The sequence below is a fragment of the Taudactylus pleione genome, unplaced genomic scaffold (assembly GCF_031769625.1).
Source record: "Taudactylus pleione unplaced genomic scaffold, aTauple2 ptg000129l, whole genome shotgun sequence".
Lineage (NCBI taxonomy): Eukaryota > Metazoa > Chordata > Amphibia > Anura > Myobatrachidae > Taudactylus > Taudactylus pleione.
In genome coordinates, this window is record NW_028284531.1 from 19,638,446 (window position 1) to 19,664,278 (window position 25,833).

General features: G+C 43.5%; 1 protein-coding gene across 1 annotated transcript in view; it reads left to right on the forward strand.

Moving 5' to 3' along the window:
* Positions 1 to 13,716: 13,716 nt before the first annotated feature.
* LOC148523694 (aminopeptidase Ey-like) overlaps positions 13,717 to 25,833 on the forward strand; it is a 57,625-nt gene continuing 45,508 nt past the window's right edge. The window contains exons 1-7 of the mRNA XM_088473018.1: positions 13,717 to 14,351; positions 14,590 to 14,732; positions 15,223 to 15,350; positions 15,711 to 15,840; positions 16,135 to 16,289; positions 18,938 to 19,051; positions 20,379 to 20,522. Coding sequence (XP_088329144.1) covers positions 13,717 to 14,351; positions 14,590 to 14,732; positions 15,223 to 15,350; positions 15,711 to 15,840; positions 16,135 to 16,289; positions 18,938 to 19,051; positions 20,379 to 20,522 — 1,449 coding nt within the window. The remainder of the gene's footprint in view (positions 14,352 to 14,589; positions 14,733 to 15,222; positions 15,351 to 15,710; positions 15,841 to 16,134; positions 16,290 to 18,937; positions 19,052 to 20,378; positions 20,523 to 25,833) is intronic.

Below are 25,833 nucleotides of genomic sequence, written 5' to 3' on the forward strand. Positions count from 1 at the left end.
CTGTATAGCGAACATCGGTGGCGTACGACCGTGCGGACGCTTCGACAAACTCTGAATGAGGTCCATTGTCCCAAACCAATTCTGCTTGTTACAACCCATAAAACAGACATATGTCCATTTTGACCACCTCACAGCTCACAATATAGTTTTCATCCAGTTTAGGCCAAAAAGTTGAACCGAGCTAGCTGACTGTCTAAGCTAAGCGACAGCAGCGGGCGTCACAAACATCTGGCAGTTCAGCTTCCAACATGGCACAGATTGGAAACAAGAATGGAAACAAGAGTGCCACTGCAGTGGCAGACAGGATGGCAGTTTAATAAACTATAAAAATGTTTGTCGTCTATGCAAAAAGACAGTCAGCAATGCTCCAAACAGCGCAGAATGCAAAGAAAAGAGGTGCAAGATGGAATTGTCCTTGGGCCATTCTACCCACCCTTATGTTGTATATATTAAACAGGACATGCACAGTTTAACAAACCAATCACTTTAGTGACAAGGTCTGCTAATTGTGGCTGAAGTGATTGATTTGTTTGGGCCCCCACAAAACAAGTTACCAATGGGCAGTTGACATTGCTGGCAATGATCTCTATGTACACAAACTGGCTCTACAGAGGCAAGATGCTGTCGCCATCATCATCCGATTCCTCATCCTCATCAGTGTGTACATCATCTACAGACAATATGAATTTGTCCCTGCTGGAAGCCACCATTACAGGGGCCTCTGTATATTTTGGACTTAATTGCGGTAAAGATCTTCCTCCTGGAATTTGTAGTTAATTTTGATGAACATAATTTTTTCCACATTTTGAGGAAGTAGCCTCCTACGCCGATCGGCTGTGCTGAAAACTCTTTCTGAGTACACTGGAGGGTGGACAGATCAAATAGAGCAAAACTAGTTTGTTCAAGGACCTCCAAATTGCCTTTTTTCTTGCCAGGTGTCAAACGGACTGTCTGACAAGCCTATTTGGACGCTATCATTAAAATAATTCTCAAGCATTCTTTGAATGGTGACCGTATCAGATGGAGTCACGGTAGAGATCTCATTAATTGTAGTCAGTTCGTGTAGACCCGACTAGATGTCAAAAGGGTGTGTTGACTCATCTGCTTCACCAGTGGGTCTCCTAGGAAAGAGTTGTGTCTTGGCTGTCGCACTTGCTGGAGAAACTGAAGGATGAGCCATCGCTGCATCACGTGCCGCTTGAGCTGACAATTTTATCACCAACATCTCTTCAAATCTGTGGGGCACTGCGTGCAATGCTGCATGCAGATTCCCAATTATCAGGAATCTGCGCATGTGCAGGACCCATTCTGCAAGTGTGCAGTATGGGTCCTGCTAACACGCACGCTAGTCCTTAAATGCCTCTGCCTGATTGACAGGCAGAGGCATTTAAGGGACGGTGCTGGGGTGATCGGCGTTGCCGGAAACGGGACGTGTCCGCCCCGTTTTCCGGGAGTGATCAGCCCAGAGACTGCGTGGGCGTTCTCAATCTGCTGGGCTCGCAAGCCGGCCAGCCACCGATGGTCGCAAGGGTGATCCCAGCACTGCGACCTCCGTTGCAGTGCTTTGCAAATGCAGCAGAGGGTATCCCCTCCTGCTGCAATCACAAGATTGCAAAAATTGCATTGCAAAGCTGCCTGCATGCAGCTTTGCAATTTTGATCCTTGCTGAATCAGGCCCTGTGACCACTTCATATAGATGAGGCATGCATTCTTTACAGTTGCTAAGAATATTTAATCTTACTGCCCCCCTTATTATATATGAACCTCAGATGTCACATAGTAAGATGAAGAGGTGAGTTAGGGCAAGCATCTAGCATTCTGATATTATATAACAGTGGATGAGCACAAAATGTTTCAAACCTATGCTCTGACATTTCATTTGTTGCCAAACTGTAAAGTAATTATTTACATTCTAGAATGTCAAGATGTGAGTCAATTGGTTTCCATTACCTTGGGATTAATAAGAACTAAATAACAAGAGTATCTGTGACACCAAATTTCTTCCTGTTTTACAGTGTATAATCACAGTCATTTGTGTTAAACTGTTGTAATGTATTTAAATTAATCAAAACCATCTGTTTTCACCATATTAAAGTGGCTCATTGTCTATACGCAGTGGAGACAGATATTTTATGAGCTGAGCAAATACAATTCATATAGTGCAAATGTCAAATAAAGCTGTGCTTCACGGCATCCCCCTACTGTAAGTGGCATTCCCTCCAGCACTTATTCTAGTTCTGCTTAGGTTTGCTCCCATGCCTGGATCCTATCTATAGTGCCTGATGCACGGCCACGCTGATATCAGGCACCAGTTACACAGGTTTGCTCACTGCACAGTATTTTGGCTAGTGTGTGTTAGCCTGAATAATTGCTTTGATCTTCCACCATCGCTGTCTGCTTTTGACCCTGAGCTTTGTCTTGGTCCCTGATATTGAACCTCTGCTGCCCTGACTTTTGGTCTGTCTCCTACTACAGTATGTTTGTGACTTTTCCTTTTATTTCTAGTTCATTTTCTACTGGCTGCTGCTTAGTGTAGAAACCTGGGGGCTGTCTGTCCCCCAAAGTCCATCACCTCCTTGCAGAGGTCACTGGTGAAGACTGGACATTAATTGAGAATCCTGGTGAACTAAGACTCAGTGGGCATTCTTCCTTTTCCAGTCCTACTTCATTATCACTAATCTTTCTAGTTTGAACAATTTTAAAATTTGAACCAAGTAGACCCACAAGAACTATCACAGGTTATTAGTCCATCTCAAACAGCTACAAACACCTTTAAAAATACTCCAGGAAAAAAAATTGTTGTGTTGTGAACTTTGGGCCTGATTTAACAGTGCGCGCTAGTTCATTGCTAATCGTAGATTCCCGATGGTCAGTAATCTGCGCAGGCACCAGGCCCATACTGCACACGTGCAGTATGGGTCTGCGATTTTGGACAGAGCTCTGACAGTCTGTGTGCCACCCCCATTGGGGAGGAGTGGAGAGGCCAGAATCTGTGTCACTGATGGAGATTTCCTGGCCACTTTTGAGGATATACAGCGGCCGGCTAGTGTGACTCCATGGTCACTCAGCTGGCTGATGGAATCGCAGATGATCTGATTCTGCATCAGTAATGCATGTAGTAGGTGTGACTCCTCCTGCTGGATTACCAAATTACAGCTATCGCAGCTACTAACATGTTAGCAGCTGCGATAGCTACTGCATCTATGCTGAATCATCCCATTTATCCTAATATTCTCACATTGGTACACAAATCTACATTTTCTTTTTATCTGAAGAAGACCTGTGACGTAATTCTTAAGGTCTATATTTTTCCTGTGTTAATATATTCCTTTTCCCTGTAGTTTATCTCCATTTAAACCACTTCATAATAAGAAATATACTTAAAACTTCTGCTGACAGTTGATAAGAAGTTTTTATCAACTGTCATCAGGACTTTGAAGTACATTAATTTGAGCAGACACGTGATGCCCTTCTTATAGACACAATTGACCAGTATCGCTTTTATGACTAAGACATACATGCATCTACGAGGGTTGTTCAAAAAGTAATGCCTAAATGCTCACAACTCAAATTTTATTATAGATACAGATTTTAAAATTTGCAGTAAAATACTTTGAAGTCTTAGTAACAGAATGACTCTACTCAAAAAATTCACCATCTGCCCTCAAACTTTTTCTCCACCTCTCAACACAAGCTGTGAACCTACTTGATGTTTGACCCAGGAACGTATGGCGTTTTTAACAACCTCTATGTCTTCAAAATGTTGACCCCAACATTTGAGAGGGTCAAACAGATGAAAGTCAGAAGGGGCCAAATCAGGACTGTATGGTGGATGTGACATTATTGCCCACCCCATTTTGGCAATGGCAGCAGATTTTGCCATCGAAGTGTGAGGTCTGGCATTGTCGTGGTGTAAGATGACATTTGACAGTGGAATTGTTGACCTTTTTTTGCGGATGGCTTCTTTCAGCTTCTTAAGTGTAATAATGTATCGATCACTGTTGATTGATTGGTTTGGTTCCAAGTAATCGATGAGAATAACACCTCAGCAATCCCAGAAGAATGTGGCCATGACTTTGTTTACGGATTGCTGTGATTTAAACTTTTTTGGCCTATGTGAACTTGGATGTTTCCATTGCTTTAATTGGGCCTTTGTTTCTGGATCATAAAGGAACACCCAGGTCTCATCTCCTGTAATGAAATTTTTCAAAAACGTCTCAGGGGTTGGCTTCAACGTTGGTCAAAAGGTCATTGCACACTTCCACCCTCTGGGCTTTATGATTCCTGGTTAATTGCTTTGGAACCCATTTAGCACACACGATACGATATCCCAAATCATTGATTAGTGTTTTTACAGTGCCATGGCTACATTCAAGTTCATCACTGACATCTCTGATGGTCACACGACGGTCCTTCTGAATCATGGCATCGACTTTGTGTCGGTTCTCTGCTGTCACTGCAGTTAATGGTCTGCCACCACGAGGTTTGTCGCACACGGATGATTCTCCTGATTGAAAATGCTTCATCCACCTTCTGACATTGCTATAGTCAATTGTATGCTCACTTAACACTTTTTTCAGTCTTCTGTGGATTTCTGTAGCACTGCAGCCTTCTTTTTCCAGAAATTCAATGACGGCTCTTTGTTTCATCTTGGATTCCATGGTATTTCTTGGACTACCTGAACAAAAATTCACATATAGCTAGCAGACATATTAAACTACAAACTGACAAACTTTCAAATAAATATTGCATATTATTTCAGAGTTATGAGCATTTAGACATTACTTTTTGGACAACCCTCAAATTTATTAAAAAGAAAGCACACCTTTTTTTTACCAGAGATAGGGCTCCTACTTACCTATCACTTACAGTAGACCCTGCTAGAGCATGTTTCACATGGCTTCTCCAGCAATAGCCTTCCACAAACAAAGCATGAGGGAATGCTATTTAACACGTACTGCTGCAGAACCTCCTTTGGCCGTACAGGATATTAATAGAAAAAAATTGCTGAATTTCCATTAGAAAATCTCCATTAAACCATTTGTGATCAATTGTTATATGGGCACTAGTCTAGCAACATCCCAGGCCACCACTGGAACATGAGTGGCCATATTATGTTGGGGGCATGGCTACCCTTCTTTGGGGCGTGCCTGGCATGTAAGAAACACCCACTCACCAGAGGATGACATATTTCCCAGCAATTGGAACTGGCTAACAGAATGGTGGGACAGTCCCATATAAGCTGCATTTTTAACAGGAGGTATGTAGAAACTATAATGAAATAGACAAATACTGTATGAAAGATAAACAACTTTATTTAATCCTTTCTCAAGTAAACAACAGATAATATAAAAAGCAGCAATTTTATTGTCGAGACAGAGGAACTGAAATTTGGCTATTGATGACCTTTATCCTGAAGGAACCAAATAAAGTATAATTTTTTGCTTTAATTAAAATGGTCCCATGTTCGTCACCATTGTGAAACCATGTCAAGTATTTGGCTTGAAGCAGGGGCAGAACTATGGGAGACAATGGAGGAGCCTGCCACCGGGCACCACTGATGGGGCACGTCCTCCATTGCCCACAATATATTCACCCCATTTATTGCTGTAAATATGTACCTGCAGTGAAACTTCATGGCTGCCCAATACGTGGCACCTCTTTCCGACACCTGAGAAGCTACCATAACCATATACTAGTGGAGGGCTCCATGTCAGACCATCAGATGCCGCTTCCGTCTATCTATAGCCTGTCCTCACTCAGTGATGTCACTGCTCCTCAGCAGCTTGTCATGCCAGTGTGACACGTCTGGTGCCCCCCTCACCCACAACTCTCCATCCCACTCCTCCCTGGGGGCAGCATAAGTGCGGCTGCAGATCTTCCCGGAGCTGGATGTCAACAAGGATGCACCAAATGGAGCTGCGAGTAAGAGGGCTTGGGAGGCGGGGGCCTGGGGCACCAGAGACTGAGGACCTCATTCAGAGTCGGTCGAAGCGGCCGCACGGTCGTACGGGAAAAGGGGCCGGATATGCAAATGATTCCCTCGCAAGTTGCGTCCCTAAGTTCGGATCGGTAGCTGGCCGACCAAGGGGAGGAAGCGGCCAGAAGACCAAAAAATATGCCCCCTTCTCGTATGCATTACACGTCATCTCCGGGCATATAAGGATTAATCGTGACCATCGAGAACCATCGGAACTGGTCGTAGAGCTTAAGGTTGACCATACCCTCTCTTAAGCTCTACGATCATGTCAGTGTAAAAACCTCCCATGTCACATGTGCCATGACGCTACTTTGTTAATTATGCACTCCCATAAACCGTATGCACTCCCATAAAACGCCGTCAACATAATTAGGCATGCCTGCGATCGGATCTCCACTCCCTCGTTTTCAAGCACCTTCCCCTGTTACCACCCACAAACGCCTCAATCTGTCACTCAAACTACCGACCTGGCTGTGTTCAAGGAGAGAGAAATTTCTGATCGTAGCGGCTAGTTTGCGCACGCGCATTGCGACCTTTATGCATGTGCAGTATAGTGAACATTGGTGGCGTACGACCGTGCGGCCGCTTCGATCTGAGTCTGGGGGCAGATCTTTGCTGAAGCAACGTTTTTGGCATGTGAAGCAGTAGCAGTAGACTGGGCATTTTGTGATATGTAGTTCCACCACAGTAGCAGTCTTACAGTATCTTGATTCAGACTCAGTCCTTAATGCCCCCACATCAGGAGGTTTTTCCCTCCATCAGGGGTATCAGGAGTGCCCCCCACCCACATCAGATGGCTTTCGCCTCCATCAGGAGGACTCTGAGCCTCATGCTAATTGCACTATACAGGTCACTATCTTATCTGTGACCTCCGCATAGCTGTATATACTCCTAATTAACCTCAGGGCTGTAGCTGAGGTCGCTCTTCATACAAACATACATTCCATTCCTCAGTGCAGTACCCATTTTTATAATAGACAATGTTGCAATGTTATTCCTTATCTTGTATCTCTGGTATACAATGGTAAAAGGATCTATACAATCCTAATGCAAACCCTTCAGTTCTCCTTCAGCACTACTGTCCATGCTGGTCTGAGTGGAGAGTGCCAGGGAGCATTGCTATGGATTCAGAGGTGCTTTAAGAGAGGAGGGGGACAGTGTATAGACTCTGATCGGGCCCCCTCCTCTCCACCGGTGCAGTAGACTCTGGCATTGTGCCTGTCTACTGCACATGCGCAGGTCTCCGGGAGCATGGCGCCCACTCCACGTTCCCGGGACATTTCTACTGTGCATGCGTGAATAACCGGGGAAATGGCGGCGGTGGCCATTTTCCCAGTGTTTTCTGTAGCGGTGAAGCCAGCGCTGGACCGACAAAGAGGTAAGTATTTTTAATTGGGTGCAGGGTGTGCGGTGTGTAGCACCACACACCCTCCTCCCATTATAGATACGCCCCTGTACGGATCCCTCTCCTGGTACTTTTTGAGATCTGTAGCCCATAGGCAGCAGCAGCTGACTCCACTTTGAGATAGCGTTAGCTACCAGGGCCAGTGTTTTTGGAGGATATCCTGCTAATTTACTTTAGCAAATAGGCCTAATAGATACAAATTCACATATTCTATATTAGTGTTTTTGTGCGTATGGATGGATGGATAGATAGATAGATAGATAGATAGATAGATAGATAGATAGATAGATAGATAGATAGATATGCATCATATTTATTTTCCTTTTTTTATAGGGGGGGGCATCAAATTATAACTTGTTATAACCACTGGCAAGCACATAACACATACGCATTGAGTTTTGGTTACAGCACTGTCCTGCAAGTCTGGTTAGATCAGGAGTGTCCAAACATTTGGGCTTGGCAAAGACCAAAATCCTTCAAGAATTACCATAAAATATATAGTGTATACAATCGGGAAACCGGCTGCCTTAATACCGGCAGCCGGCTTCCCGACATTCATATCCCGGCGAGGGTGAAATGCCGGGCGTCTATATGCCGATCGAAGGGCTGCTGGGCACCGCGAGCGGACAGCCGCGGGGGGAAGGGTAAGGTTTAAGGCACCCGGGGGGGACTTAGGGTCAGACACCCCCCCGGGAGGGTTAGGGTTAGGCTAGGGGGAGGGAGGGTTAGGGTTAGGCACCCCTGGGGGGGGATTAGGGTTAGGCACTTGGGGGGAGGTTAGGGTTAGGCACGCCTAAGGAGGGTTAGGGTTAGGGGGTTAGGTTAGTATATACTTACCTTAGCGATGATCAGGATTTCCAGCGCTGTCGGGCTTCCGCTGCCGGGCTCTGCTCATCTGTCGGCCAGGCGCTGCCGGGAATCGAACCAATTCCATATATAGTGATGTTTATTAGCCAATTAAATGTTAAATAACGTCCAGGTCACTGAGTTGCTCACCAGATCGCCACTATGTATGCAGCTAAGTGTTTTTCTCTCTTTTCTTTTTTCACTGTGATCAGCGCTGAGGTCTATGAGCAGGGGTGCCGAGAGGGGGGGAGTAGGTACTAATTACCTGGGCTTGCTGGAAGGGCCCGGTGGGGGCCCGGGTCCGGCACCGCTCCCCCCCCTTTTACATCACAGCAGCCCAGCACACGCTGGGCTGCTGGGAGACTGCTCGTGGCAGCCACAGCAGTCTCCTATGCCTGTGGGGGGAGCGATCAAACTGAATGCGCCCCCACTGGTTATGCGCCGGGCTGAGGGGGCTCAGAGCGCCCCCTTTGCTAGCGCATAGAGCCGCTTCGCGGCACTGCAAAGCTTTTATTTTTATTGTTATTTTTACCTAAGGGGAGTGATCACGCATGCTGCGATTAGGCCACACCTCCTTTCACCCGGGCCCTGCGCGGCTCTTGGCGTGCCTATGAGAGAGATGTAGTTATGAGAAAGGCGACCGCAAGGCCACTGATCTCAATACCGACATCCGAATCCCGACAAATGCCGACGCATATCTTAATCCGGATGCCAGGACACCAGACTGAACTAGATAAGTCCGGGGTGCCCTTAGCGTTAGCCGCAGGAGGGGAGGGTTAGGTTTTATGGAGCGTAGCAGGGTTAGGGTTAGGCTTACGGGGGGGAGGTTAGCATTAGGCACCCCTATGGGGGAGGGTTAAGGTTAGGCACCCCCAAGGGGATGTTAGGGTTAGGCACCCCCCAAGGTAGGGTTAGGTTTAGGCTGTGGTAAATTAGGGTTAGGGGGGAGGTTAGGGTTAGGGGGGAGGTTAGGGTTAGGCATTAGGGGAGGTTAGGGTTAGGCACCACTAAGGGAGGGTTAGGATTAGGGGGGACAGGGGTAGGGATAGAGTACTTTCCTGCCCTGTCGGGATCTTCTCCCTTCGGGCTGCCGCTGTCGGGATATGAACTTCATACCCATTCCCTATCAGACAACCAGGCTGATCACTAAAGCCTACCCAAGGCTCTGCCAGCAGGTAGGAAGGCTGTGTCAGAGTAGGTGCTGCTCAACTCAATCTCCAGGTGGTCTTATTAACACAATTCTCATTAGTACATTTGAAGCAAATCACATTTCCCATTGCAAGTATGCTTACTAAAAATGTGCGAATTTAAGGACTTGGTATAGTTTTTCTTACAAAAACTACACCAATTACCCTTTAAACATTTTGGTGAAACTAATACTACATAATGTGAAAAGGGTGTGAAAACATTGTATTCTGAATAATGTGAAAAGGGAGTGAAAACATTGTATTCTGAATACATTATATTGTGGTTCCCCTACTTCTGATTGCAAATAAAAAATATAGTGGTCACTCACATCATCTTAATGACATTGCACAGGTGCTTGTAAAGGGCGGGGTTTACTCTGAACCACAGAGAAAAAGGGATATTCCCTCCAGCACACTGCAACAATATCAGCAGAAATACTTGAATCCTACATGATAATAGAAATTCAGAGGTATTAGCTGCATACATTTGCAAATATATGATTAAGTGCCGGGCCAGTGTCAAGGCTCCTCTATACTGGCGTACCTAACATTCAGGGGTTCAAGTCTGAGGTGCAGAGCACCCCAAAAGAATCCAGCCAAGGACCATCCCCAGGGCATCACACGAAAAAGGGTAAAAAGGTGATAGTGAAGTGTAAAGTATAGATGTGTAAAGATAATCAATAAGTGTTAATATAATAAGAAATAATTAAAATTACAGAAATAATAAACAAACAAATAGAAAGGTGATGAAAAAGTATCTATGTGAATTAAGTGGTGATGCCCTGAAAAAGGCCCAGCCAGAGCAACTCCGGGGACCCACGCCCGAACGCTCACCCCAAAATAATTGATGCTACCTAATAGTAGCACCCACTCTGGGTCATATAATTACGAATGAATGTACTGCATAATAACAGCACATATAAATATATAAGCCGAGAGCTGAATCACCTAGGAGGTACCCCAGAAACCTCCAAATGGCACTATACGGACCAGCACATCCTGCCAATGCTGGCTCCCTTCATGCCTCTCAGAACTGCAAATAAAAAATATGGTGGTCGCTCACATTAGCTTAATGATATTGCACAGGTATTTGTAAAGGGCGGGGTTTACTCTGAACTACAGTGTTGCAGTGTGCTGGAGGGAATATCCCTTTTTTTCTACTTCTGATTGGTTAGATAAATGCGTCAGTTTTACATCGGTTTTATAACTGGTCAAAATTCCATTATACACCCAACATGATGCCCCCTCCACTAAACAAAGTAAAACAAACGGACATTGACAGTGGTTTATAAAACCCCATCAAAAGCGTTGCATAGTAGATACAGTGGGCCTGATTTAGACCCGGTCACAAGCGCTGAGAGCTCGCAACAGGGTCGATGGTGGCCCAGAGCGCATGCACACGACGGAGCTGGCTCCATTGTGCGCATTCGCGAGACCCGGATAGCGACGGGCAATCCATCGCTCTGGATCTCGTACCAAAGGGGGCGTGCTGTCGAGTTGTTGAGTGACAGCACGCCCTCTTTGCTGGGCAGGCCGGGGGAGTGGCTGCCCAAACGGAGGCGTTCCCATGTGAACGCCTCCGTTTGGGGGCGGCCCCACTGACATCACAAGTGATGTCAGTGGGAGAGAATTTTCGGCTCTGTTAGAGCCGAAATCTCTCTGGGGCTTGCGGCAACGAGACCCTACCACAAGGGTCCCGTCGCAAGCCCGATGGTCGTGATGGTCTTGACCATCGCGACCATCTTCCTGGCCACTCGCTATAGCTGTGGGTGGTCACCCACAGCTATGCGAGCGGCTAGGAGGCCATTCTAAAAAAAAAATAGCGTCCGGCTCTGAATCAGGGCCCGTGTTCTGGTGCTTCAATTTGCTGGAGATGTGCAGGGGTTTCTAAATCTCTGCAAAATCGATGCTTAGTTAATTTACCCACAGGTCTCAGGGGCCGATTCAGACCCGGACGCTAAGCCTCGATCGCTCGCTATGGGTGATTATCACCCGTCTGCGCATGCATATGCATCATTATGCGCATGCGCAAGTCACTCACTGCGCTCGGGAATTGTGCGCTTGTAGTACACAGACTGGACGCTACTTTGAGTCACAGATAGTGCTGTTTGTGGGTGGTAACAGGGGAAGGTGCTTGTGAACGGGGGAGTGGTGGTGTGAATGCAGGCGTCCTGGGCATCAAAAAAGGCGTTTAATGGGCATCCATAAATAGCATGGAAGCGTCATTGTACGTGTCACTTGGTTGTATTTCAGCCTGCAGTGATCGCAGTGCTTGCGGCGGGGTAGGGTCTGTCTCAAGCGCTGCGTGCAGCTCCGATGGCTCTCGATGTTACTGATTAATCATATACTTCCTGGAGATGACGTGTGCTAAGAAAGAAAAGCGGGCGTCATAATACCGGCGTGCGCTCACTCTGCCATTGCTCTCTAGGACATAGAGGGCGTCTTTATGCCAGACAGTGCGATTGCGGAATTTGCATACCCCTTTTGGATGCGAGCGATCGCGGCTTAGTGTCCGGGTCTGAATCAGCCCCTCAGTTCTCTAAAAGAAAAAAAAAGACAAATGGTGTATAGTTGTATGTGCTTTATTTGTGCCATCTTGTGGTTGTTTCAGGTCATTGCGAGGTAGATCAGAGGTTCTAACTTCCAGAGCTTTGCCTTCAGCAGTGTTGGAGAACTCCCAGCTTCTTCCTGCTTTGTTGATATTTGTTTTTCATAGAGACTGTAGCACATGTTTAAAAGGCCTGCTGATATGTTATTACAGAAAAGCGTCTCTTTCATTAGTTAAATGTGTTCATTTAACTTACTACTGAGGTTTAAAATAATGTGGGGTCCTTTTGAAGGTTAAAGGGCTGCCCAGCGTGGCCCCCGAAGTGTATCAGTGGCCCCCGATTAGTGTGATCGCCCCCCTTCCCTTTACCCCTGCTCATGCAGAGTAGAGGAGACTACTGATGCTGCTGTGGAGCACAAGGTAAGACTCTTTCCAGGGTCCTTGAGAACCACCTGAGATTTGGGAGTCCATTGGTCCTGGTTCTTGTTAACTCAATGTCACTCTGTTTATTAAGGAATATATAAAATAAACATGTCCACATATACTGTATATATATATATATATATATATATATAATACTATTTAGTAGTGGGAACATTGTGGATTATCCATTACGTATCAATGTTGTGCAAAATTGTGCATCTTATTTACCACATATCGCTGCGAGTTGAAATGTACTTTGGAGGCTGTTTACTATTGGGCTCATGCTGGGACACAAGCAGCACATGCACAAAGCGCTAGTTAATGAAGTGAGATCCATCAGATCCTCTCCGTAAATAATACATTAGTATAGCCTATAAGCTGCAGATGGAGTTAGCTAATGTGGCCGAACTCATTTGGTAAATTGAGCGTGTTCACAGTCGCCATAGAAAGCTATGTATACTACTTTTGCAAGAGTAAGAAGAGGGACTACAGCAACCTTATGAAAACAGGTGCCTTTGAAGGATTGGCTGCATTTTAGTGCTTAATCAATAGATCCCTTCATTATCTAAGCTGCAGATTCTGGGGCCTATGTAATGGTTTCCTCGATGATGGAAATGGTGTGATTTAGTTGAGTTTGCCGCTAAACATAAAGCGACAATAAGTTATAAGGTTGGTTTTGCTTTATAACTGAATGCCGCATTAAATTTAGCACAAATTCGATTAAATTAGGCCAGCACCGTAATCTCGGAAATTCCACCTCTATCTTCTAGATTCACAAAGCCAGGTGCATCAGGGCTCCGCTCAGCACAAAGGAATGGATTTTGCTATATGGTTCTCTCTTATTAAATTTCTATTGGATAGTTGTAAATTCATGAACTATGACCGCATGCATTGTGAGCCACAACATTCAAAGCATTAAAGTTTTAATAATTGTAATATATATATTGTACATGAATACAGATTACATACACTATACAAATGCAACTTGATCTCTATAATATTCAGTATTTTTAGCCAAACCCCAAATGCTGGAAATTAGTAAAATCATATAGAGTTTTTAATTTCTTAAATTGCTGATTATTTGTAATCTCCTTTCTTTCATCTCTCATAGGTGTATTGTCCATCAGCATATCACTACATTGTTCAATGTGTAGACAAAGTGCTGAACATTTAGATAGGCAATTAGGGTGACCTGTTTGCAACCTTTGCTCCAACTAGTTAACGTTTGACAAATTAACTGTACGGTGAACTCCTGCCTCTGGATACTGAGGCAATATAAAACCCAGCATCTCCAGTCACTGTTCCTGTGTCACCTGCTCCCAGCACAATGGCAAAGGGCTTCTATGTTAGCAAGCTCGTAGCTTTTGTTGGCATTTTCTTTGCCATAGCTGCCGTGGCTACAATCATTGCTCTAGCAGTTGTCTTCGCCAATGAGAAATCCAAGAATGATAAAGAACAAAATGGGGGGTCTCTAACCACCACCATCTCCGGCCCTAGCTCAACCACTACCACCACCACCAGAACCACAACTACAGGCACACAGACTTCTACAACACCTGCATCCAACGAAATTTGGGATAAATACCGGCTTCCAAATTCCTTTAGACCTATTCACTATGATATTGACCTCAGACCTATTTTGGAGAAAGATTCACGAGGAATTTATGTCTTTTATGGCAAAAGTGTTGCCTACTTCAGATGTGTGGAACGCACCAACCTCGTCATAATCCACAGCAACAAACTCAATTATAGCACCACAGAGCTCTGGAATGATGACGCGATTAGAAATATACCCATAACTACAACACATCTAGTAGAGAAGACCAATTATTTTGTGCTACACCTTGGTGAAGATCTGGAAGAAAATAAGATATACAGACTTCACACTGAGTTTATTGGGGAACTGGCCGATGATCTGGCAGGATTTTATCGCAGTGAATACGTGGAAGACGGCGTAACCAAGTAAGTAGCAATACCACAATATTATAGTAATAGTCAATTTGTTTCAGATAATATTTTGTTTTCTTGATTTTTTACTGCACTGGCATACCTAAATAAATCACAATCTTAGGTAGAAATGAATAAATTGACGGTAAATGTACTGGGGGCTTTTTGGCTTTCAAGCTAATTTCACGCTTGAGCTGTGGCCGTAAGATCCGCCCACAGTGGTTTTCTAGCTAACATATGCTCTTGATGATAGGATCATCGCCACGACTCAAATGCAGGCACCTGATGCGAGGAAGGCATTTCCCTGCTTTGATGAGCCAGCAATGAAAGCTACGTTCAGCATCACTCTCAGACACAAACCAGATTACGTGGCACTATCCAACATGAACCCTATCAGTAAGTCACTGAGTGCTCAGCTGTCTGTGCTGTGGGAAGGGATATGGGAAGGATAGAAGCCTCAAGATTAACAATTACAGTATTTGGATTCTAATGGGGTTTGCGTACAGGGTTAAACAAAGCCTATTTTCTATGCCGGGGCCGGGTACATGTAAAGGTAGCATGAAGTAGGAAAATCTATAAATATCTCTCTCAATGGATTTGGAAAATTTAAAGGAGCATATTTTAGAAGTTATATAAAACTCCACCAAAAGTGTAGAGGAGATGGAAAGTAGAGATAAATACTGCACACTGTTGGTCTTCACAGACTTTCACCAAGACATCAAGCTACTGTTGCTTATCAAGTGTTCTCCATTTACATAAATAAAGTGATAATAATTGTATAAGGTAATTTGTGAATCGATTGAGACTTCCATCAATAGTCAGAGCTTTTGTGTCCTACTATCTTCATCGTGGTCTGTTCTCTGACACCAATGTTGACGTGTTCTAGGTGTGAGTAACGAGATCTGGAATGTCAGTGAACAGTGGAATATCACAGTATTTGAAAAAACTCCACCGATGTCCACATATCTGGTGGCCTTCATAGTTTCTCAGTTCAGCTGGATTGGTGATGACAAAGTAAGTGCATTGCATGTAGGTTCCCGTGGTAAAAAGAGGGCAGATTAGAGCTCTGAGGACTGGGGCAAAAACTATGATCAGTCTTCTGCTGATTAACATAATCTTTTCAAATGCAAAGTATTGTAGATGTGAACCCGTAGACAAAATGTAACTCATTTTTATTGACTGTCAGTAAATTTACAGATGGTTTCCAGCCATAGTATTGTGTTAGCTGCTTCGTGGCCTGTGTGTAGGCCCCCACAATTTAATTGTCTATGTGTAGGGGACAAAAATGCTACACATGTAATTAGGTATCTTCAGTGACTAGGGGTGTCAGGATAATGTGCATTTAATCGGTGATACTTATTGTGCTATTTGCAGGTTAAAATCTGGGGCCGTACGAAAGCGGTTGTGGATTATAATCAAGCAGAATATGCAATGAATGTCACCAGGCCAATTCTGGAATTTTTTGAGAAATATTACAACGTATCTTATCCTCTGCCAAAGTCAGGTATGTGGTAACCGGCTCATGTGCATGCCTTCTATACAATAATATATGTTTTATTATATTTATTTCCAGGGCTCTAGGCTTGAACTATATTGATTTTAAATAAACATGTTTAGAAATAATACTTAAATTATGTTCTATGAATTGTCTATTTTTCCAGATATTCATTTAAATGTAAATAGTATACTTTCTCTGTTATAACAGTCATCTATATATTTTTAGGAATTGTCTACAGTTGTATGCATTAGATAGCTGTATAGTAACATTCATACACTAACAGTGAGTTCTCTATTCTAGACCAGGTAGCCTTGCCTGACTTCGGTGCAGGAGCTATGGAGAACTGGGGGCTGGTGACATACAGAGATACCGCTCTTCTTTATGACGAAAACGAGTCTTCCATTGGCAACAAGGAGAGGGTGGTCACAGTAATAGCTCACGAACTTGCGCATCAGGTTGTTCATCTTTTCATATTTCATGCTGAAAAGTTTAATATTACAAAATAATCTGCTATATGAGCTACTACTGACCAAGTTTTTCCAACAAAATTGCTACATATCTATTATAAATAGATGTTAGAGGCCAGAATACGATAACCCTTTCGGTAGTGCTATGCCATTTTGGGCACCTACAAAGAATATACAGCTAACGTACAACATTAGTTTGCAACACTCTCAAGGATTCAGTATATTGATTTTTTAAACCATGTATTGTGGTATGCTAATGAGCATTGTTCCTTACTGTAGGCCTGATTTATAGATGTATGCTAATGCAGCCACAGCTTATTGTACGCAGTGGCTGTGCGAAAATATACAAATATCACAGCTGCCAGGATTTGTATTGAGACACCCACCGATGGAGTCACAAATCCAAGCGACTGCGTACAAAGGCGCAGCTTGGCCGCAGTTCAGTAAATTTTCGGACATCCGTGTTACCCTACTGTCAAGCAGAATGGCCGTTGGAGACTCCGGAACCATTTTCACTGTGTACGGGATCGCAGTCATAGGCAGATACATACCTGTGTTTGAGTCGCCTCCTCTTCGTTGCTGCCAACGAACGTGCCCTGCATGTCAATCACTTTGCGAATAAAGCCTGCGAGTGACAACGATAAAGAAACTTGACACATGCACAATGCAATTCAGACGCATACGCAGACCACCGATAATAGCTCATCTGCATAAACATCAGCATTGCATCCGTCACTGAATCAGGCCCTGAATAATACATTTGGTGTCTGTTCATCATGTTAATTATCGGGGTGCAAACGAACCCCGATAATTAACATTCTAACGCAACGCGAGCGCCGGTACAATTCATCATTGCTCCGGCATGGAGACAGCTGATCCAAAAATCACCTCTCTCCCCGAAGCGCCTCACTACTTCTTTTGGAACAATGAATCTTTTACACTAGTGCGCATGCGTGACCTACAGGTCACGCATGCGTACAAGAGCACCAGCATCCGGCAGAAGGAGCCGAACAAGAGCCCCAGCGTCTGGCAGAAGGAGCCGAACAGCGGCAGAGGAATGGCGGGTTGAGGGAGCAAATGCCATCTGAAGATGGCGAATGCTCCCACAGTCAAGCTCTGAAAATATTGTATTTTCCAAGCTTGATGAGTTTTGTCCCCATACTAATGTATGGGGACAGCGGTAGAGAAGGGTAAGTAGGAGATATCTGTGATATCTCCTGCTTTACCTTCTTGATGAATGGCTCAAAAACGTAATTTCTACTTTAGCAGGTTGTAGAAATGAAGTGATGATGAATAGACCCCTTTATTATATACCAAACCAGAGGTTCCCAAACTCGTTCCTCTAGGCACCCTAATGGCCCAGGTATTAGTGATCTCAATGGTTGAGCACAGACGGTTAAATCAAAAGACTGAGGTGCTCATTAAGTCACCTGTGCCCAAGCATGGTTATCCTTAAAAGCTGAACCGTTAAGGTGCCTTGAGGACCGAGATTGGGAACCTCTGTATGAAGTGTCAGACTGGGGCATGGAGGGCTTACCGGGGAAATGCTGTGATATGGGCCAATACATAGGGGCGTGGCCAGCCTCCACAGAGGCTTGTCTAACCATTAGAGAGTGCATGGTCTGGACCCCTTTAAAAATATATATTTATACAGTGCATGCATGATACCAGATCTATACCACGATGCATTATAGAAATCAAATTGCACAAATACTTTGCAGCATAATGTAACATATGTATAATTCAAGTGCAAAGTCTGGAACCTGATCAGGCAGTGGAGCCCACCGGGGGTTTCCCCTGTACCCCTATGGGCCAGTCCGACTCTGTCTGTACCAAACTGTCAACTGCCCATGAGTATAAATTACACATTTATTTGAACAGATAACACATAAAATGAATATAAGATATATGTACTGTATGTTCTATATGTTTATAATGACCATACGAGATTCTTGGCCTAATTCAGAGATGGACACAATTCTGATATTTACGCAGTTGAGCGATTAACAGTAAACTGCGCATACATATAAGTCGCCCGTTGCATGTGTCAAGGTGAATTACTGTAGTTGCTCGCAGTGACTTTTACTTGCAGTGTGACTGACAGTCAGGGGGCGTTTGTGGTAGGTAAAGAGGAGTGGCGGCAAAGAAAGCAAGTGTGTCGTGACCGTTTTCGATCTGCAATCTCATATGCAGTGAAAGTGTCTCCAGCATTCCAGAATTTTCCTTTCCCACTGCCATTCCGAGTAGTCATAAAGTTACTCAGAACTGCGATAATAAAGTGACCTATGACCAAAGCTGCGTCTTTGTACGCAGATGCTTGGATTGGCAAATCCGCAAGTGAGCGCCTCAACACATCTTCCGGTGTCTGTGACATTTATAAATTTTCGAACAGCCGCTGCTTACGGGATTGCAGCTGCAATCCCATTAACGTCAATCTCTAAATCAGGCCCACTGTCACATAATATTCAGCCCCATGACAGCACTCACCAGCAGCTCATTTAAATTAAGTTTAATAGAAGGAAGTTTACTGATATTTTTCTGAAGAATGGTATGTGCGGAAATGAACGTACAGTGCGTTTTCAAACAGACCCACTTTAGTAATTTTGCTAATTCTTTTACTTTTGCTACTATTTTAGTGGTTCGGGAATCTTGTGACAGTTCGATGGTGGAATGATCTATGGCTGAATGAAGGTTTTGCCTCTTACGTGGAATATTTGGGAGCGGACTTTGCAGAACGCACCTGGAACATAGTATGTTGATTATAGTCTATCTCATATCAAGGACAAGGAGTAAAATACATTTGTTTTGAGTCAAGGAAGGAAAGCTGGTTTAAATGGGCACAAATGTGCACATAACTCACAACAACCAATACAATGATACTTTTCATTAACATTGTGCTACAATATTGACAACTATGTGATTGGTACCAGTGATGATTGGCCAGTGTAGGGTTGGGGCCGGGTCCTTTTACTGATGTCTAATGAGAGGCTTTGTTAAGCAGGGGTTGTGCAAATACTCAGATCTAAAGTCCTCGACTGGGACCTACAAGATCATTTAGTGAATCCATTTGCAAGATTCCCTGTAGATTCCAATATAACATATTTTATTCTACATCTCCCAGTGTACATGTCCTTTTCCACACAGCGCTATATGATATACTCCTAAACTTTGTGCTTTATTGCGAGAACCTACTGCAGAATCATGGCCTGAAATAATTTCATGATGACAAAAAATTAATTAATTTAGTTCCAGTTGCTACAATATGAAGATATGTTGTGTATCAAGAGTACACCCCATATAAATTTGTAACAGGTAAAATGGGCTATCAAATCATTAGATATATGTTTTTATTGTAAGAAGTATTCTATAGGGGTTGATTTAAGTCCCTATATAGGACTACTGGCAGGTGTGAAAACTGGTTTGGCCTGGCAAGATTTAGGGGAGAACCCAGCAATGCCAATCCACTGTGCTGATTCCCTTGTTCTTCTCAGTATGCATGGAACCAGTGTAGTATGAACAGCTAAGCCACAAGCTATAGTGCTTTGCTGAGCATGTGCTGGCCTCCTTGTATGCTCAGCAGAGCAGAGCAGGGGTCTCTAGTGTACTAGTATCAACAGGCCCTCTCCCAAATTTTGCTATGAGCCCTGCCATATCAGTTTATGTCCCTGCCAATCCAGTCCGAAGTTGCTTGAACACTCTGCTCTTAGTCTGTGGGTACTGTACAAACACATTCTCTATCTATTTTATTTACAACAAGAGGACGCCTATATCAGAGGTCATCAGTTAATGTTTAGACTATTGTTGGGTTATCTGGTAAAGATAGAATTATTCTCTGGATCTAGTCTGTAATCAGATCTGTTATTATCAGTTTAACATTTTACAGTAATTTGGTTAAAGGAGTATCCAAATTAGAAGATACCTAGTAATGGAACCTGTAAGGTGGAATACTGCCTCAGTGCCCAGTATCCAAGAACATTGCTATCAATGGCTTGTCACCCCAGGGCTTTTATTGCATGATGTAAACATTGGAATACTAATAACTTACACTGTATCTGTACTGTAATCTGACCCTTACAGAAAGACCTGATAGTGCTTAATGATGTGCACAGAGTGATGGCGGTCGATGCTTTGCTCTCGTCCCACCCGCTCACATCAAAGGAAGAGGATGTGAACTCTCCGGCACAAATAAGCGAACTCTTTGATTCCATAACTTATAGCAAGGTGAGCTAACAGTGCTGAATGCAATGAAAGTAATGCGGACTTGTTGCATCAGGTGACTGTGACTAGGTTACGTCCACTTCCACTTTAGGCTTTTATTTCACTCACACTGATCATTCTGTCCTGACATGGAGTATATAAGTATTTCCTTCTGAAATATATATATAACAGGATCCGTGCCATAGTTGATTATCAGTGATTTTATAAGTTCATAGACCTGGGTTTCAGACATAGGGCCAGATTCTGAGTTAAATACAGTGGCGATGTAGGACGTAATCAAGAAATGTTTTTCGTCTAAGTCGCACCATGTACGCGTTTCAATTTTATACATACAGAGTTTGCAGATCAAATGTAGACACACGTTATCAGAAATGTAAGGGGCCTGAGAGGTAACGGGGGCGGCTAAAAAGACGCACAGAGATATTGTGTCTTAAAGGAGTGCTGCAGGTGTGTCGCTGAAAGCGGATGTGTACTGAGACTCTGAATGGCTGACATAGGAGGCCATTCTCATATGGAGAAACTGCACCTGCCATGGGGCTCGTGCAAGCTTCAATAGTGCATCTAGAGACACATGAAGCGGTATTCCAGCATCTACATACACGGACAGTGGGCATCCCAGTCCTTATATGTTTAGACGCACAGATTTACGTCAGGCAAAAGATGCTGCAGTGTCCTACTCAGAATGAGGTCTATGATGCCTTAATTAAACCACACCGGTCAATCTCATTACACAGCACAATGGAGGTTATATACATAGCACATCAGAGAAGCACACAGCACAATGGAAGATATATACATAGCACATGAGAAGCACACAGCACAATGGAGGTTATATACATAGCACATGAGAAGCACACAGCACAATGGAGGTTATATACATAGCACATGAGAAGCACACAGCACAATGGAGGTTATATACATAGCACATCAGAGAAGCACACAGCACAATGGAGGATATATACACAGCACATCAGAGAAGCACACAGCACAATGGAGGTTATATACATAGCACATCAGAGAAGCACACAGCACAATGGAAGATATATACATAGCACATGAGAAGCACACAGCACAATGGAGGATATATACAAAGCACATCAGAGAAGCACACAGCACAATGGAGGATATATACGTAGCACATCAGAGAAGCACACAGCACAATGGAGGTTATATACATAGCACATCAGAGAAGCACACAGCACAATGGAGGATATATACACAGCACATCAGAGAAGCACACAGCACAATGGAGGACATATACATAGCATATCAGAGAAGCACACAGCACAATGGAGGTTATATACATTGCACATCAGAGAAGCACACAGCACAATGGAGGATATATACATAGCACATCAGAGAAGCACACAGCACAATGGAGGTTATATACATAGCACATCAGAGAAGCACACAGCACAATGGAAGATATATACATAGCACATGAGAAGCACACAGCACAATGGAGGATATATACAAAGCACATCAGAGAAGCACACAGCACAATGGAGGATATATACGTAGCACATCAGAGAAGCACACAGCACAATGGAGGATATATACATAGCACATCAGAGAAGCACACAGCACAATGGAGGATATATACATAGCACATCAGAGAAGCACACAGCACAATGGAAGATATATACATAGCACATGAGAAGCACACAGCACAATGGAGGTTATATACATAGCATATCAGAGAAGCACACAGCACAATGGAGGTTATATACATAGCACATGAGAAGCACACAGCACAATGGAGGATATATACATAGCACATCAGAGAAGCACACAGCACAATGGAGGATATATACATAGCACATCAGAGAAGCACACAGCACAATGGAAGATATATACATAGCACATCAGAGAAGCACACAGCACAATGGAGGTTATTTACATAGCACATCAGAGAAGCACACAGCACAATGGAGGATATATACATAGCACATGAGAAGCACACAGCACAATGGAGGATATATACATAGCACATCAGAGAAGCACACAGCACAATGGAGGATATATACATACAGTAGCATATCAGAAGCACACAGCACAATGGAAGATATATACATAGCACATCAGAGAAGCACACAGCACAATGGAGGTTATATACATACAGTAGCATATCAGAAGCACACAGCACAATGGAAGATATATACATAGCACATCAGAGAAGCACACAGCACAATGGAGGATATATACGTAGCACATCAGAGAAGCACACAGCACAATGGAGGTTATATACATAGCACATCAGAGAAGCACACAGCACAATGGAGGTTATATACATAGCACATCAGAGAAGCACACAGCACAATGGAGGATATATACATAGCACATCAGAGAAGCACACAGCACAATGGAGGTTATATACATAGCACATCAGAGAAGCACACAGCACAATGGAGGATATATACATAGCACATGAGAAGCACACAGCACAATGGAGGATATATACAAAGCACATCAGAGAAGCACACAGCACAATGGAGGATATATACGTAGCACATCAGAGAAGCACACAGCACAATGGAGGTTATATACATAGCACATCAGAGAAGCACACAGCACAATGGAGGTTATATACATAGCACATCAGAGAAGCACACAGCACAATGGAGGTTATATACATAGCACATCAGAGAAGCACACAGCACAATGGAAGATATATACATAGCACATGAGAAGCACACAGCACAATGGAGGTTATATACATAGCATATCAGAGAAGCACACAGCACAATGGAGGTTATATACATAGCACATGAGAAGCACACAGCACAATGGAGGATATATACATAGCACAACAGAGAAGCACACAGCACAATGGAGGATATATACATAGCACATCAGAGAAGCACACAGCACAATGGAAGATATATACATAGCACATAAGAGAAGCACACAGCACAATGGAGGTTATATACATAGCACATCAGAGAAGCACACAGCACAATGGAGGATATATACATAGCACATGAGTAGCACACAGCACAATGGAGGATATATACATAGCACATCAGAGAAGCACACAGCACAATGGAGGATATATACATACAGTAGCATATCAGAAGCACACAGCACAATGGAAGATATATACATAGCACATCAGAGAAGCACACAGCACAATGGAGGTTATATACATACAGTAGCATATCAGAAGCACACAGCACAATGGAAGATATATACATAGCACATCAGAGAAGCACACAGCACAATGGAGGTTATATACATAGCACATCAGAGAAGCACACAGCACAATGGAGGATATATACATAGCACATGAGAAGCACACAGCACAATGGAGGATATATACATAGCACATCAGAGAAGCACACAGCACAATGGAGGATATATACATAGCACATCAGAGAAGCACACAGCACAATGGAGGATATATACATAGCACATCAGAGAAGCACACAGCACAATGGAAGATATTTACATAGCACATGAGAAGCACACAGCACAATGGAGGTTATATACATAGCACATCAGAGAAGCACACAGCACAATGGAGGATATATACATAGCACATGAGAAGCACACTGCACAATAGAGGATATATACAAAGCACATCAGAGAAGCACACAGCACAATGGAGGATATATACATAGCACATGAGAAGCACACATCACGATGGAGTATATATACATAGCACATCAGAGAAGCACACAGCACAATGGAGGTTATATACATAGCACATCAGAGACGCACACAGCACAATGGAGGATATATACATAGCACATCAGAGAAGCACACAGCACAATGGAGGATATATACACAGCACATCAGAGAAGCACACAGCACAATGGAGGATATATACATAGCATATCAGAGAAGCACACAGCACAATGGAGGTTATATACATAGCATATCAGAGAAGCACACAGCACAATGGATGTTATATACATAGCACATGAGAAGCACACAGCACAATAGAGGATATATACATAGCACATCAGAGAAGCACACAGCACAATGGAGGATATATACATAGCACATCAGAGAAGCACACAGCACAATGGAAGATATATACATAGCACATGAGAAGCACACAGCACAATGGAGGATATATACATAGCACATCAGAGAAGCACACAGCACAATGGAGGATATATACATAGCATATGAGAAGCACACAGCACAATGGAAGATATATACATAGCACATCAGAGAAGCACACAGCACAATGGAGGTTATATACATAGCACATCAGAGAAGCACACAGCACAATGGAGGATATATACATAGCACATGAGAAGCACACAGCACAATGGAGGATATATACATAGCACATCAGAGAAGCACACAGCACAATGGAGGATATATACATACAGTAGCATATCAGAAGCACACAGCACAATGGAAGATATATACATAGCACATCAGAGAAGCACACAGCACAATGGAGGTTATATACATACAGTAGCATATCAGAAGCACACAGCACAATGGAAGATATATACATAAGCACATCAGAGAAGCACACAGCATAATGGAGGATATATACGTAGCACATCAGAGAAGCACACAGCACAATGGAGGTTATATACATAGCACATCAGAGAAGCACACAGCACAATGGAGGTTATATACATAGCACATCAGATCAGAGAAGCACACAGCACAATGGAGGTTATATACATAGCACATCAGAGAAGCACACAGCACAATGGAAGATATATACATAGCACATGAGAAGCACACAGCACAATGGAGGTTATATACATAGCATATCAGAGAAGCACACAGCACAATGGAGGTTATATACATAGCACATGAGAAGCACACAGCACAATGGAGGATATATACATAGCACATCAGAGAAGCACACAGCACAATGGAGGATATATACATAGCACATCAGAGAAGCACACAGCACAATGGAAGATATATACATAGCACATCAGAGAAGCACACAGCACAATGGAGGTTATATACATAGCACTTCAGAGAAGCACACAGCACAATGGAGGATATATACATAGCACATGAGAAGCACACAGCACAATGGAGGATATATACATAGCACATCAGAGAAGCACACAGCACAATGGAAGATATATACATAGCACATCAGAGAAGCACACAGCACAATGGAGGTTATATACATACAGTAGCATATCAGAAGCACACAGCACAATGGAAGATATATACATAGCACATCAGAGAAGCACACAGCACAATGGAGGATATATACATAGCACATCAGAGAAGCACACAGCACAATGGAGGATATAAACATAGCACATCAGAGAAGCACACAGCACAATGGAGGATATATACATAGCACATCAGAGAAGCACAC